The 15479-nt window shown below is 34.7% G+C and overlaps 1 protein-coding gene across 1 annotated transcript in view; it reads left to right on the plus strand.

The window, feature by feature from the left end:
- Positions 1-4076: 4076 nt before the first annotated feature.
- Positions 4077-15479, plus strand: part of LOC128986335 (uncharacterized) — a 30781-nt gene continuing 19378 nt past the window's right edge. The window contains exons 1-2 of the mRNA XM_054406700.1: positions 4077-4188; positions 7176-7986. Coding sequence (XP_054262675.1) covers positions 4175-4188; positions 7176-7986 — 825 coding nt within the window. The 5' untranslated portion in view covers positions 4077-4174. The remainder of the gene's footprint in view (positions 4189-7175; positions 7987-15479) is intronic.

Genomic DNA, 15479 nt, shown 5'->3' on the forward strand with positions numbered 1-15479 from the left:
ATACAATGTTTAATGGTAAATAAGTGCTTACAAAATTTCTTCAGGGGTGGGGATTCGTGCAGACTGAATCAAAAGATTTCGTTGATGCCTAATTTAAAATTCCAATAAGTACGGCATAGGTTATAAATTGAATAATCTTTTAGAAACAATAAATAGGAAGGATTTTGATTTTGATGAATGGAGGTAAGTTGGGTCCAAATGGATGCTTAAGAAGTCTATAGTTTTAGTTAATAATAAATGGAATGTTCTCACCAATCTTCTGTAATAATAATTTTCTTCTTAATAATGTAGTTCTTTCTTCAGTTAATTTTGATATTTTGTCAATACTTTATTTTATAATTTCACAATTTACTTCACAAATAATATTTTCTGTGTGTTCTTCTTGGATACCTTAACTGCACTCTCACTATTCATTCATTGTTGTAAAACATTTTTTAAATTATGTGGTTCACATAAATAAAAACATGGTTGAATTTGATTGATAATCTTGAACCCAGATGGATGGTGTTTTGATTGGAGGATTTGTTTGAATAATAATTTGTTAAGCCAATGAATAAATTTTGATTATAAATTATATATATGTTGAGACAATATGGTTTTAATAATATTAACAATGAACATGAATAAATATTGAAAATATAACAAGATTGAGTTTGGAATTTAAATAAGGACTATATTTATAAACATTGGATTTTGAGTCATTACACTTTTTAGCAAGATTTGAAATTCTACTAGCATTTAAATCCTTTAAGTTATTAAGTAAATTAATACTTTAACCCATCCCAGGTGGCGGCTGCAGGGCAAAGCCCTACTCACTATGCGATCAATAATTTGGTTGAGGTAAAAAAATTGATTTAGAAATTTTGATAGTTTTCCTCTTTCTATCTGATGCTTACAGTTGATTATAGAAACCTTTTTTATCAAAATAATTTTCTTACAAGTTTTATGACCATAATTGTTGCAGGGTATATATACGTTCAGCGCTCGCTAAGATCCATATATATAACCTATATACATGTCTAACGCTTGTAAATTCTGTTTAGGATAAACACTTATTTTTAATAAACTGTTAAAAAGGTTCATGAAATAAAAAATATCATAATAAGAACAATAATAATGACTTTTTTATTATTACCAAAAGACAAAACAGATTTAGGTCTATCTAATCGTATTACAATAAAAAATATTAAATCGGAACATATAAACGTAATTTTCAATAAACAACACAACGAATTTCTAATCCACTGAATGTATTCCACTAATGTTATTTCACTAGGTTTACTTCACTCAAGAACACATAAACAGACTGTGACAAACAGGCTGAAACAAACAATAACATGACTCAGCCGGCAGGAGTCGCTAGGTGAAGGAGTACTGACGTCCTCTGATTGGCTGGTTCATTTCCCAGTTTTCTGTCTGTGCTATGACGTCATATTTATGTTCCATAAATTTGTAATAAAACATCTTTAATATTTCATCTCATTCTTCTGATTAAATATTCCTTTTGGTAGTTTCCTACTGGTAATTTGCCAATAAGGCCGAAATATCGATGTCGTAACTTTAGGAAAGAAGCTAAATTATGGGTCCCGCACTATGGGCTAGGTACGATACGCGACCACGGGATCTTGTAGTGCAGTGAACGTGTTACCACTTTAATTTTTTTATAGTTATTTTATTTTATTTTAGTCTTTTTTAAATCCTTAGTCTTTAAGGTATTTGTATTTTGACAATGTCACCTGTTTCATAGCATTGCTATATTATGTAAACGTTATGTGACAATAAAGATTTATTTATTTACCAGCAGAGTACCCGTCCTTCGCTATACTCAAGCTTTGCGTTTGCAATGAGGGAGGACACAGTTTGATAAAACTTGCTTCTTTAAATTGACAATATTCTATAGCAGCAACAAAAAACTGTGATACACAATGAGAACTAACTGTCAAAGTAGGATTGTTTACAGTTATGATGTTTTAATTTCATGAATAATTTGTGATATTTTGCGAATCTTTGATAATTTATTTTTTTCAATTGTTTAGGTGAAGTGGTAGAACATTATGGCTATATGGTAGATGTGTAAGAATCTTACACATCTACCATATAGCCATAATGTTCTACCACCTAAACAATTGAAAAAAATAAATTATCAAAGATTCGCAAAATATCACAAATTATTCATGAAATTAAAACATCATAACTGTAAACAATCCTACTTTGACAGTTAGTTCTCATTGTGTATCACAGTTTTTTGTTGCTGCTTAGCTCAAATTAGCTGTTTTCATAAATGCAAAAAAAATATAGTGCTGCACCCTGTGGGCAAATCTTATAACTTTTTAATGCTTTTGCATATCATAGAACCAACTTTTTTAGTTGAAACAGCTGACTAAATTCTTCTGACTAAATATAGGTATAGTAGCTATATTTTTGTAAAGTTTGAGCCCAGTTGGTTCAGTAGTTTGTAAGCTATTGAGTATCACACACAGACGGACACCATTAGATTTTTATAGTACAGTATACTAGTATGGATTTTTAAATAAGAATGATAAAATTATTTAATAATTGATTTTAAAAGAAGTAGTTAACCTGAAAAATCTCAAATCTATATTTATAAAAGAGGAAGTTTGTATCTTCTATATATATAAAAGGCAAAGCCCTCACTGACTCACTGACTGACTCACTTACTCACTCACTCACTCATCACTAATTCTCCCAATGGGAATTTACCTAGGAGGCTGAAATTCGGTACACCGATTCTTTGGGCATTAAATAGGAAAACTAAGTAGTTTTTATTCTGATCGGGCTTTCGGGCTCCGCCCCAGTGGCTCTGGAGTTTCCCATGTTAACCTTATGATTTTTCATATTTAAAAGGAAATAATGAATCTTAACAGCTGTTTCAATTAAACATGTTGGTCCTGTTCTATGATTTTCAGTAGCATTAAAGTTACAAGGATTACCAACAGGGTGCAGCACTATTTTTTTATTTTTCTATTTATGACACACCTAATTTGCAACCAAAAGGTGAGTGAGCGTAGCGAACGAACTTCAACCTGGAGGCGAGTTAGCATAGCGAACGAGCTCCAACTTAAAGGTGAGTGAGCGTAGTGAACGAACTTCAACCAGGACGTGATTGAGCCATGCGAATACTTATGAAGTAAAACGGGGCAAAGCCCGCGGGTACAGCTAGTATATATATATTTGGACGTTATGGACTCCGAAACCGTTTGACAGATTGTAATGAAACTTTCAGGCATTATTAAAGATTATTCAAGGATGGTTTGTGTGAAGTTTAGTGCAGATCCGTCAAAATGGCTCTGCCCCAGTGGCTCTGGAGTTTCCCATGTTAACCTTATGAGTACTTATATTTAAATGGAATTAAAGAATCCTAACAGCTGGTTCAACTAAACAATTTGATTTTGTGATGTTCAATAGCATTAAAAAGTTAATAGGTTTACAAACAGGGTGCAGCTCTATTATTTTTTTAAATTTATGACAACAGCTAATTTGTATCCAAAAGGTGAGTGAGTGTAGCGAACGAACTTCAACCTGGAGGCAAAGTTAGCGTAGCGAACGAGCTAAACCTGAAGGCAAGTGAGCGCAGCAAACGAGCTCCAATCTAAAGGTGAGTAAGCGTAGCAAACGAGCTTCAACCAGGACGTGATTGAGCGATGTGAACGAGCTCATCTTGAAAATGAACGAGCATTCGAATGGTGTTTTTGGCCTCTGGGGACATCAAAAAGAAAAAGTAAATCGGTCCTGGGCCTAAGTCTTACCATGAGACCTACGGTAATAGCTACTTCCCTATAGGGAAATTTGCTAATAAATAACTTAAATACATGATTAGGAATTCACACTCAAATTTAATGTGAATTTGTTCAAAAAATGTGTTAGCCAATACTACAAAATGGAAAAAACATGCAACAATACGTAACTACACATTTTGTTATAGTAAAGAAACAAATTTTTAATATTTAGTTTTTATATTTGTCACTTTTACTGTCTGTGTCCTACCTTTTTCAGCTGTTGGGTTTCCTGATCAGAAATGCTTTAAAAGTCATAACAATTTATTAGTTTACAGGTTACAAAAGTACCAAGTCAAATTTTTTGTTTCTGCCTACACATTTTATATGTTTTAAATAGAAATTGCAATCATTTATTAAATAAAATTTGAAAAAGAACTATGGATGAAAAACAGTAAGTATTTGACTTAACATTTAAGTTTTAGTTTTAGTGGAAGGAACAAATTAAATGACTGCTGTTTGGGAGCTAAAATTAGTTTATTAGGGAAACTAAACCACACGCGGGAAAACACCGAATAAACATTTATCAATCTGGGTTTACAACTAACTACTGGATTGTAGGGGCAATAGCCCCTATATATATTCTAGTACCTACGGTAATTATTTTGTACAAATCATTAGCCTCATGGGTTACCCTACCTTGAATTATCGTTTAACATTTTTGTATATTACGATATGTATAATATTGATTAGATACCGTCATAATGCATTTTTATGTCTGCTCTGTTCAAAATAAAAATTCCAAAGGACATGCGGGGTGTTTATAATATAAAATTTCTAGTCATAATACAACTAAGGAACATTTTCCAATAATAATCTTCATGACTAGGCCTATTAATTAAATCTATATAGATTTCTTTAAATATAGACAAATTCACTTAGAAAAACACATAGTGATGATGTCATCATCCAAATTGTAAAATGTTAATTCTATAACAAAATCTCACTGAAAACATTTGTTGTATAGTATCCATTTTGGTCGATTCCTTGGTCTTTATTTGGTTCTAGTAGGCCTACTATTTTAACATCATCTGGCCGCTTTACCCGGCTAAAAGCAACATAAAGTTGACCATGGGTAAACACTGGGTTTTTTAAATAAATGCCAACTTTTGTGAAGGTTCGGCCTTGCGCCACAATTTCACCTAATCAAATTACGCAGTGCACCACAATGAATGCACCCATCGTTCATTGGTCCTACGCTGTGTAATCATAGTGCAATCTCATTCAAAAGTGGTACCGGTAATCTATACACAGGAATAACTTCATGTTCATCCGATGCTCATTTGTTCTTCTTCTGTTAATATTGTGCCAAATCAGGCGCCTGTTGTTCTCATTTCGAGGAACAACCTCTGCGTGGCGGCCTACCTCTGCATGGTGGTCTTCTGACATTAGGTATACATTATTACTGTGCAAAAGAACAAAAGAACAATCCATTGTAAAGTATAAGTTCAAAAGTGTCAAGTTTTTTGTTCAAAATATTTTATCTAATTTTCACTTTGTGTTGTTTACTACCCCACTAAAAATTTTACAATAACAAAATAATGCACATTCAGGTGTAGTTATGGTTTTCAATTTACATAATCACAGCTGTGTTTACACTAAATAAAAATACATAAAATTAGATTCCTATGCTATTTAAATGTGAATTATTTCATTCTGTAACAACCTTTTGGTGCATAATTAAGAAAAATGAATAATTTTCTCCAAAATTCCATGCCCAGACCTTTAAAATGAGACCTCTCCCAGCTTTCTTCGGCCTCCCGTTCACTCACAATTTCATTGTAAAATTTTGGGCTTACGGAATTAGATATATAGATTTATTTACAAATATCAATTTAGATTTACAATTTGGTTATAACACTTCAAAGTTTTACATGATTTAAAGTGGGTGGGTGGACGGACAAGCTGTTGCGTAATTAACACTTCTACATCTCACGCGCAACTACTTAAAAATCAACGCAGTGCTTAAGGCCTGCGGTGTCTCAGCCAATCAGAGCATCAGAGTTGGTCAAGGCTAGTGCCATTGGCCGTGCTGATGTCGGCGGGACGTACATTGTCTGAGGCTGGATCGCACTATTCCAGCTTCATAACCTGCTCACAGTTATAATACAATGATTTGATTTCGGTCTTTAGCGCTTGGAAGAAATCAACGAAGAGTTGGCGATGCTCCCTGATGTTATGGAGTATTATTCGGCCTGTTTTTAATTAGTCACAGCCGCCCAAAAAGTGTGTGGTTATTGGTTGGCAATAATCGTATAATAATAAAATATCCCAAACTATCTCTTGAATTTGCTGATACAACCACCCGTTGTTGTGGTGATGCACAAGGAAGGACACACCCCACACCTGACACCAATGTAAGAGTCCGGCCCGAATGGTGGAAGGAACAAATGAAATGCCTGCTGTTTGGGAGCTAAAATTAGTTTATTAGCGACAATAAACCACACATTGCAAAAACATCAAATAAACATTTATCAATCTGGGTTTACAACTAATTTAGTTACATTTATCAATTTAGATTTACAATTTGGTTATAACACTACAAAATTTTACATGATTTAAAATGGGCGGGGGGACGGACGAGCTACCATTAACATTTCTACATCTCACACGCAACTGTTCAGACATTATTTCCTGTAGTCCACACCCATGGCTGTCTGCTAGGATGACATCCTTTCGTCTACCTCCCTCCTCATCTGGTTCACAGTAAGGCTCGGTGTCTAGCACCCCTATATTTATATTTTTATTGAGGGACATTTACTCTCCATTGACATTGGTGACTCTAACCCATCAGCACTGACTGCGCACTCTGGTTAAGGTGCGAGCCAGAAAAATGCCCTTCTGTGTTATTTCTACGGGCTGAGCTATTACGTCCCTGCCCTCCACCTTGGGTGCTGGAAACTCACTCAACCTTACTTCGACGTTATTTTTTCACAGTGTGGCGGTAGGACGACCTTGGTATAGTTGTATACAAAGGTTTCTCTAGGGGTGGGGTCGTCCTCGCCACTTTCTCGGTCACTCGAGGGGGCCCCGGGGCCGGTTCCAAAACCGGGCCGGGCTCCGTCGCCTCACGCCTCAGATCAGGTAGGTACACTATCACCCTTTAAGAGACGATTCAGCCAAATTTCTCATCATGGGTGTGACATTCTTATCATGTACCAATTTTAAATTATACAGACATTTTAAGATATTACAATAGTTTTAATGTTAAACTGAAAACTGTATGACATTGAAACTTAACTTACACTTAACAAAAGAAATACAAGCTTGTTTATACAAATAGTTTTTATTTGTTCAAACCATGAAGTTAATATTTGCAAATAGAACTGTTTAAATCTGCAGATGAGCTGAAATTTCCAATCGATTCATGTTCTGTTTCAGGAATAATACCTACTTAAACAAACAAACAAATATAATGAAAAAAGAGCTTGACATTTTAATTTCTAGATATACAAAAGAATTGGCTGAATTAGAAGAGAGAGAAGACAGTTTAATAAGAGAAATAGACATTTTTGAGAATCTTAAACTTTGTTTGACAGTTTGGTACGTTTGGAAGGGGGTTTCAGTGGTAGGAATGTCTTCAAGTGACATTAATGTGTTCGTACAAAAAGAAGCTGAAGAAGCAAACAAAAAATTCATGCATTTTGATGGTATTTTGAATCAACTCCAACAAGCAGTTCAGCTAATAAAAGACGAAGAAACAGAAATTAAGAAAAGGATATATGAGCTTAAATTATTAAGTGATAAACATGATAAATGTCTTGATAAAATGCCGGAAACAATCCTACCAAACAACCAAGAACAGAAAATCGAAGAAATGAAGAATAAAAAGGAAATTTTGTTAAAACATGAAGAAGAAAAGTCAAAAGATTTGTTAGAAACTGACCAAATCGATTGGAAAAAGGCTTGTGATGATTTACTACAACAAGTGAATGAGCTAAAAAAAGATTTAAAAGATTCTGCAAAAAGTCTAAAAGAAAGTGAAAGCTATGCAAAACATTTAGAAAACAAATACTTGAGGTTAGAGATGGAACTTAAAGAAAAAATTGAACTGTTGGAATCTAAAAATGATGAATTAATATTACAGAAAGAAGTCCGAAAAAGTAAAGAGGTTCTCTTATCAATGCAAGAAGCTCTAGCAGAAGTACAGTCATTAAAAGAATCACTGTCTAATTTGACAACACACAGCAAGGTATCATTTCGTTGCCCTTAGGCATACATAATAGTTAATAGTTAATATTACATCTAAATATAATTCTATAGCATGTATTATTCCATCGTGTATGGTTGTTATCACTGAAGGTAGGACACATTTTCTAACTTCGATGAAACCAAGTCAATTTTGAAGCTTATTGTATAAAAATGTTATAAGAACACATTTTAATTTCTCAATTTCGAATAGTTTCTGAGATACCGTAGGGATGTGAAACAATCCTATGTAACTGTAACCCACTTGGTGTTAGTTTGCGGGGGATACAGCACGCTTGCTGTATTTTCCCGCAGTAGCTGGATCATCTTCAAGATCACATACTGCGGAGAGGTGACTGTGTTGGATTTCTGAAGTTTGCTTCCACGCTCAGTCCCTGACCACACAGGGGGTGTCGACACGCAGTGTCGCTCAAGTGAACCTGGCCTGATGGATATAGGCCTAAATGTAAATTTTTCAGAAAAGCATTTTTCGGTCCAGCCAACTACTATAGGTCTACATGTTTTGTCCCAAAAAACAGACTAAAGACTAATAGACTAAAGAGTGTTGAATAGGCATTTATGGAAGTATAAAAGCAAAAATTACGAGCGAATCCTAGTAACAGTTTCATGTCCCACAGGGTTAGGAGCTTTTGCCTATCATCACATTGATATAAGGTTGGATTTGAGAAACCCATTGCATGTGCATCAAGATTGCTTAGAAAGAATTTAGAAATGCTTTTAAATTTAAATTAATTTTATTTCATTGCCATTAATTTTAGATTTAAGTAAAGGCTTAAATAACCCCGCCGCAGCAAACCTGCAGACTTAGAAAATTTCCATTTAACTGGCTGAATTTCTACTCAAATATTCCCTTAAAAGTGTCAGATTTATTTCCTAATTAAATAACATTAATTTTAATGAGTACTTATAGGTTTGCTGCTACAGGCAGTGTATATTGAGGTGTGTTTTTTTATTGAAATGTTGATAGCTTAGTATGAAATAAATAAGATGGCAAAATGTCATTAAAATGTCCTATACTCTAATACGAGCAATGTTTGCTTGTATGTATGTATGCTTGCTTGCTTGCTTGCAGAAAGATCTTGGAAACGGCTCCAACGATTTTCTTCAAATCTTGTAAATAGATTATTTCTGGCCTAAAAACGAGTTTACTGCAGTTAGAACTGCCAACAAAAATCTAATTACTTAGAAAAATGAAACTGAAAGTCACATTTTTTTAACATTAGTCTTATGGGTTGCTAAGTAACCATCTTGGCTGAATTAAATAACAAGGAAAAAGTAAGCAAAAGACTTGTAAGTTGTCTATCCACAGTATACTAGCAAAATAAAATACAGTACAAAAGGAAAAACATCAGTTGTTACTATTGAGCAAAGATTATACTGAAGATTACTCGATACATTGTAGTCAAGGGTAGCAGTATGGGGTGTGGGATCTGTTTATGACGATTAGATTACGGTATCTGCAAGCCTTAAATGCTATGGGAAGAGAGGGAAACAGGTCCGCGACGTAGGAAGTGGTAAAGAAATAGTCAAGGCAAGCTGTCCGGAGTGCGGGAACTGTTTATGACGATTAGATTAAGGTATTTACAATCTTAAAATGCTATGGAAAGGGAGGGAAACAGGTTCGCGACGTAGGAAGTGGTGAAGGAAGTAGTCAAGGCGAGTAGTCCGGAGTGTAGGAACTGTTTTTGAAGATTAGATTAAGGTATCTGCAATCTTAAAATGCTATGGGAAGGGAGGGCAACAGGTTTGCGACATAGGAAGTGGTGAAGGAAGTAGTAAATGCGAGTAGTCCGGAGTGTAGGAACTGTTTTTGAAGATTAGATTAAGGTATCTGCAATCTTAAAATGCTATGGGAAGGCAGGGCAACAGGCTCGCGACATAGGAAGTGGTGAAGGAAGTAGTAAATGCAAGTAGTCCGGATTGTGGGAACTGTTTTACAGGCCCGGTCTGGCTCCATTGGAGGCCTTTGGCTAGATGTTGATTTGAGGCCCCCAGCCAGAAATAAAACAAGGACCATGGGGTGCTCTCACGGCAACAATTAGTTAGCATATATGTTTACTGCATGCTGCAGGTGCATAAAAGGGGCCTAAGGTGGTTTTAAATGCTTACAAGTTTTTGATAATTTGATTAAATTAATAATTGCAAAATTTCAATAAATTAAAAATCTTTGTATTTATAAATTTAATTCCAAGGTATCAATCAATTTAAATTTGATATAAAATTTGCTCGTATTTCTATTCACCTCTATAAGTTAGCTGTCATAAAATTTAAAGGCTTATTCTTAAAATTGTTTCAAGTCTTCAATTTAAAAATAAGACCAAAACCTAGTTCTTGGAGTTTTTGCCATACATGGTAAAAAAGCATATCATGTACCACTTTTGAATTTTGAATACATCTATGAATGAAGCACATTTACTGTTTATCACACATTTACTCCATAGTTGTACTTCAGCAACAAAGACAAACATAAATAATCAAAAGTATTTTAATTTAAATGTTGTAAGGCTTACAAAAAACTTCTGATGATTTCTGCCTGCCTGTTTGCGACCTCTCATTGTTAGCAGAATCGGAACTGAAACCAGCTAACCTGCTAACCATAAGCTCAAACAGTTTGACTTTAATTTGTTTTTATTTTGGAAGATTTCCTATCCATTTTTATTTTACTTTCGCCACTTGGGTGCACACGTTTCATTTTATAAACTGAACAATTCACGTGTTAGTATCTTTCAAACTATACGTCATAACCCACTACGTAGGAATGACTGGAAACAGTCGTCGGTGATTAAACTAGTAGTAACACTATACTCGACCTTTTGGTGTTGAGGCTGACTGGTCGAATAAAATCAGTTGTAGATAAACTGACGGATAGGAATTGGGAACAGTTTTTAGGGATGATACATAAAATATAATTGCATTTATTTTTGTTGTTAAAAAAACTATAAAATTGCCAAGACACTGTGTTTTATATACTGATGATTTAGATTTTAATGCCTGTAGTAAAATCTGTTTTAAAAACCAGGTAACAAATAAATAGGAATATTTGTTATACTGATTTAGAGACATTAGGCCTACTGAATAATTTAAATCTTGCAGTCATGTAATAAACTAAAAATGTTTTATTAATTGTAAATTTTGTCATTCTATTACGTTTTATACCAAAGTAACAAAATATTAATGCAAATGACAACAAACAATAGGAATCAAGCGGGAAAACTCCAATGTTTAAAGCAAAATTATATTCGATAATTTTCTTTGCAATGACTGAAACAACTGCACCGATTGAACGCCACCAGTTGTTGTTGTAGTGGAATTCACTCGGTTTTTTATTCGACTGAAAAAACCACTGGTTTTAAAAACAACCGATTGACAAATTGACTAGTCGATAGTTTTTTCCAGTCGGTTGTCCCATCACTATACTAGTACAAGCGCTAAGCTGTCTGCTTGAGTCCAGACACCAGACAAGTTAAGGGCGCAGACGCGCCGGCACGGCAATGTCTCGTCACTACCGCAGAGTGTTGGGCGCTGAGCTGATTCGAACAGTGCAAAGGCAGTGAGATCGGTGACTATCCTCTAGTACCGAGTGATTATCACTTTCAATTAAAAAAAGAGTATTGTTTATTTAAAATAGTTTTTGCAAGACTACGTCGCTGTGAAACAGTTAAACAAAATATTTTTTTATTATAACTAAATTTTTTTTAATTAATTTTTTTGCTTTTGAGGCAAGTGGTGAAGGAAGTAGTCAAGGCGAGTAGTGCGGAGTGTGGGAACTGTTTTTGAAGATAAGATTAAGGTATCTGCAGTCATAAAATGCTATGGGAAGGGAGGGAAACGGGTCTGTGACATAGGAAGTGGTGAAGGAAGTAGTCAAGTCGAGTAGTGGGGAGTGTGGGAACTGTTTTTGAAGATAAGATTAAGGTAACTGCAATCATAAAATGCTCTGGGAAGGGAGGGAAACGGGTCCGAGACATAGGAAGTGGTGAAGGAAGTAGTCAAGGTGAGTAGTCCTGAGTGTGGGAACTGTTTTTGAAGATTAGATTAAGGTATCTGCAATCTTAAAATGCCATGGGAAGGGAGGGAAACAGGTCCGCGACGTAGGAAGTGGTGAAGGAAGTAGAGAAGGAAGTAGTAAAGGCGAGTAGTCCGGAGTGTGGGAACTGTTTATGACGATTAGATTAAGGTATCTGCAATCCTAAAATGCTATGGGAAGGGAAGGAAACAGGCCTACGACGTAGGAAGTGGTGAAGAAAGTAGTAAATGCTGGTATCCCAGAGTGTGGCAACTGTTAATGACGATTAGATTAAGGTATCTGCAATCTTAAAATGCTATGGGAAGGGAAGGAAACAGGCCCACGACGTAGGAAGTGGTGAATGAAGTAGTAAAGGCGAGCAGTGTGGAGTTTGGGAATGGATTAATGTATCTGCAATACTAAAACTGCTTTCATAGTAAACTAATGATTTTACCCGAGCAAAGCTCGGTCCCCAGGTACTATAACAAGCAAACTACAACAGTTTATTTATTCTCCATAAGAATAACATGGGAATTTTTAATTTACATTTTTTTAATTATCTCCGTAACCGTTAGGCATACAAAAACGCTCCAATAAATTATTTTTATTTTTAAGTTCTACAAAATGGTTTGAAAGGAAATTGTGAAATTTTGTGTTTTTAGTAAAAAAAAAGGGAAAACCCAATTTTTACCCCATAAACCCCTGTTCCCATAGTCCGATCATAGTGGTTCGCGAACTCGTTCGAATAAACGTAGGTTTACAAGTTTGTGCCAAATTTCATCATTTTTGCTTGAGTTATCGCGCTAACGGACACATATATCTATCTATATCTATATATATATTATATATATACTATTATAAACAGGGCCGGATTTAGCATTTTGGCGCCCCTAGGCCCAATAGTATTTCCGCCCCCTATTCTGGTCACAGTTTCTTTTCTACAAACCTTTATTAAAAACTATATCATGCACAGGCCTATGTTAATTGCTTGAACACCACTCATCGTCAGAATTTTATCATTTCAAGTATTTTTAAGAACTGTCTTGGTTAGCCTTAACAAAATGCCGTCTTAAACACTTTTGGCAATTTTATGTTTTTAGCAAATGCTCATGCTTGTGGGATCGAAACAAAAAAAAACCAACGCACAGAGCATTCCTGCAAAAAAGCATATCCATTGTTTCCGATTTCAGGCCCCAAAACATGAACTCCATAATAGTATGTGATACCATAGATTAAACATACTCCTATAGTAGATTTGTCATCCTTAGGGATTAGCTGAAATCAATTCTTTTTATTGAGGTTATTTTTAAAACCTAGTTTGTCCAAAATAAAACGATCTAAGCATAAACAATAGGTCGTACCCTGGTTATGTATATTTTTTTAACAAGTATTTATTTACAATCTATTCCATACTAGAACAATAAGTAAATTTAATAACCATGGTTATATTACAAGAAATTAAACACACAACATAGAACTATCCCTAAAATAATAGAAACAAGATTACGTCAAAACTAACTTCCAGTGTTACCAACATGAACTAGACATGAAAAAAATATTTAGAATTAACAATATGGTAAGAAGTCGACTTGAGTTTATAGTTAATTTATGGTAGTACTGCATCCAGATTATATTTGCAAAGCAAAACAAAGCAATAGTCCGGCCAACCATAATTATTATCCTCAGGTCTGAGCTGAGGAGAAAATGACACCCATTATTGGTGCTTTGGAGGGGATTAAATTTTTCTAAAGCCTGTCGCAAACTCAGATAAATATTTTTTCGTTATTGAATTTTAAAGGTAAACTTATCGTATTTTTAATATTCAACAAAACGTTTTATATATTTTAACTTGACCCTGCAGGTTGTTGTAAACTGATCAAAAGATTAGTTAATAAATTTTCTTTATGTGAGGTGAGGGTGGTAACACGCATGCCCCCCTAATCACTCTGATCAGTAGTGCCGACCCCGAGGCAGCATAGTGGCAGTGCAAAGAGTACAGTGGCAATACGAAGCGTACCGCTCGGGCGCTCGACAACATCCCTATACAGCCTACTCCATAACCAATGTTTGTTACAAATGTTGTAACGAAATTGATGCGTAATGTTGAAAAATAGTTTAAATATTCTAACAATTATTTCTCCCAATGAGTTTCAAAATTATAATGCTTTATTAACAAGAGTTTTTTTTTATCAACTTGCAAAAAGTATTTTAAGCTATGGCTATTTATTATATTTTTAGATATGAAAAAACATTTTTCCTCTCGGCCGTGCGCCCTCTGGGAGCTTGCGCCCATAGGCCCGGGCCTACTGGGCCTATTGGGAAATCCGGCCCTGATTATAAAGAAGAGATGGTGTCTGTCTGTGTGTTTGTATGAGATAAACTCAAAAACTACTAAACCGATTGGGCTCAAATTGGAAAAAAATAAAGCCATCGCTCCAAGGATTCATATATAGAACTATTTCCCCTTTAATATAGAACTATTCCCCCTTCGATATTGAACTAGTACTCTGCCCCACGGGCTTTCAAAATTCTGAGGTGAGAGATTTAAAAGTAAATATTGATTGGTCTCCATGGTAACAAAGTAAAATATCACAAAGTTTAAAATGTATAAGCAGACTGTCAAATGAATTAATTTTGATTTCACATTTCCACACAGCTGGTTCAAACATATTAAATACTTCTCAGATATTAGAACAGAAAGGGTATGGATCATAAGCATAAAAAATAATGTCACTCGACTGGATGTAAATACATAGATAAAACCATAGATAAAACATACTCCCTTAGTAGATTTCTCATCCTTATGGAACAGCTGAAGACAATTTTATTGTTAGTTCATGTACGGTTTATGTAGAGGTCGTGTTTTGTTTACAATTTGTTTCCCGTTATTACAGCCATTTCAAACCTCGTTTAACCAAATAATACGATCTAATCATAAACAATAACTTTTCCCCTAGCTATATAACCAAAAAGTAAAGCACAAATCAAGAAATTAACCCTAAAATAACGGAAACAAAGTTTTATCGACACTAGCACCTTTGTGTCTCTTACATGAACTAGACACGAAAAACGTGCTTCAAAATTTACAATGGGATGAGAAGTCTACTTGTGTTGGTTAGTCTATGATAAAACATACTCTCTTAGTAGATTTCTCATCCTTATGGAACAGCTGAAGACAATTTTATTGTTAGTTCATGTACGGTTTATGTAGAGGTCGTGTTTTGTTTACAATTTGTTTCCCGTTATTACAGCCATTTCAAACCTCGTTTAACCAAATAATACGATCTAATCATAAACAATAACTTTTCCCCTAGCTATATAACCAAAAAGTAAAGCACAAATCAAGAAATTAACCCTAAAATAATGGAAACAAAGTTTCATCAACACTAGCGCCTTAGTGTCATCAACACTAGCGCCTTAGTGTCACGTACATGAACTAGACACGAAAAACGTGCTTCAAAATTTACAAT

This window comes from Macrosteles quadrilineatus, unplaced genomic scaffold (genome assembly GCF_028750875.1).
Source record: "Macrosteles quadrilineatus isolate MER2022 unplaced genomic scaffold, UCM_ALF_1.0 Scaffold_1__1_contigs__length_201487025, whole genome shotgun sequence".
Taxonomy (NCBI): Eukaryota; Metazoa; Arthropoda; class Insecta; order Hemiptera; family Cicadellidae; genus Macrosteles; species Macrosteles quadrilineatus.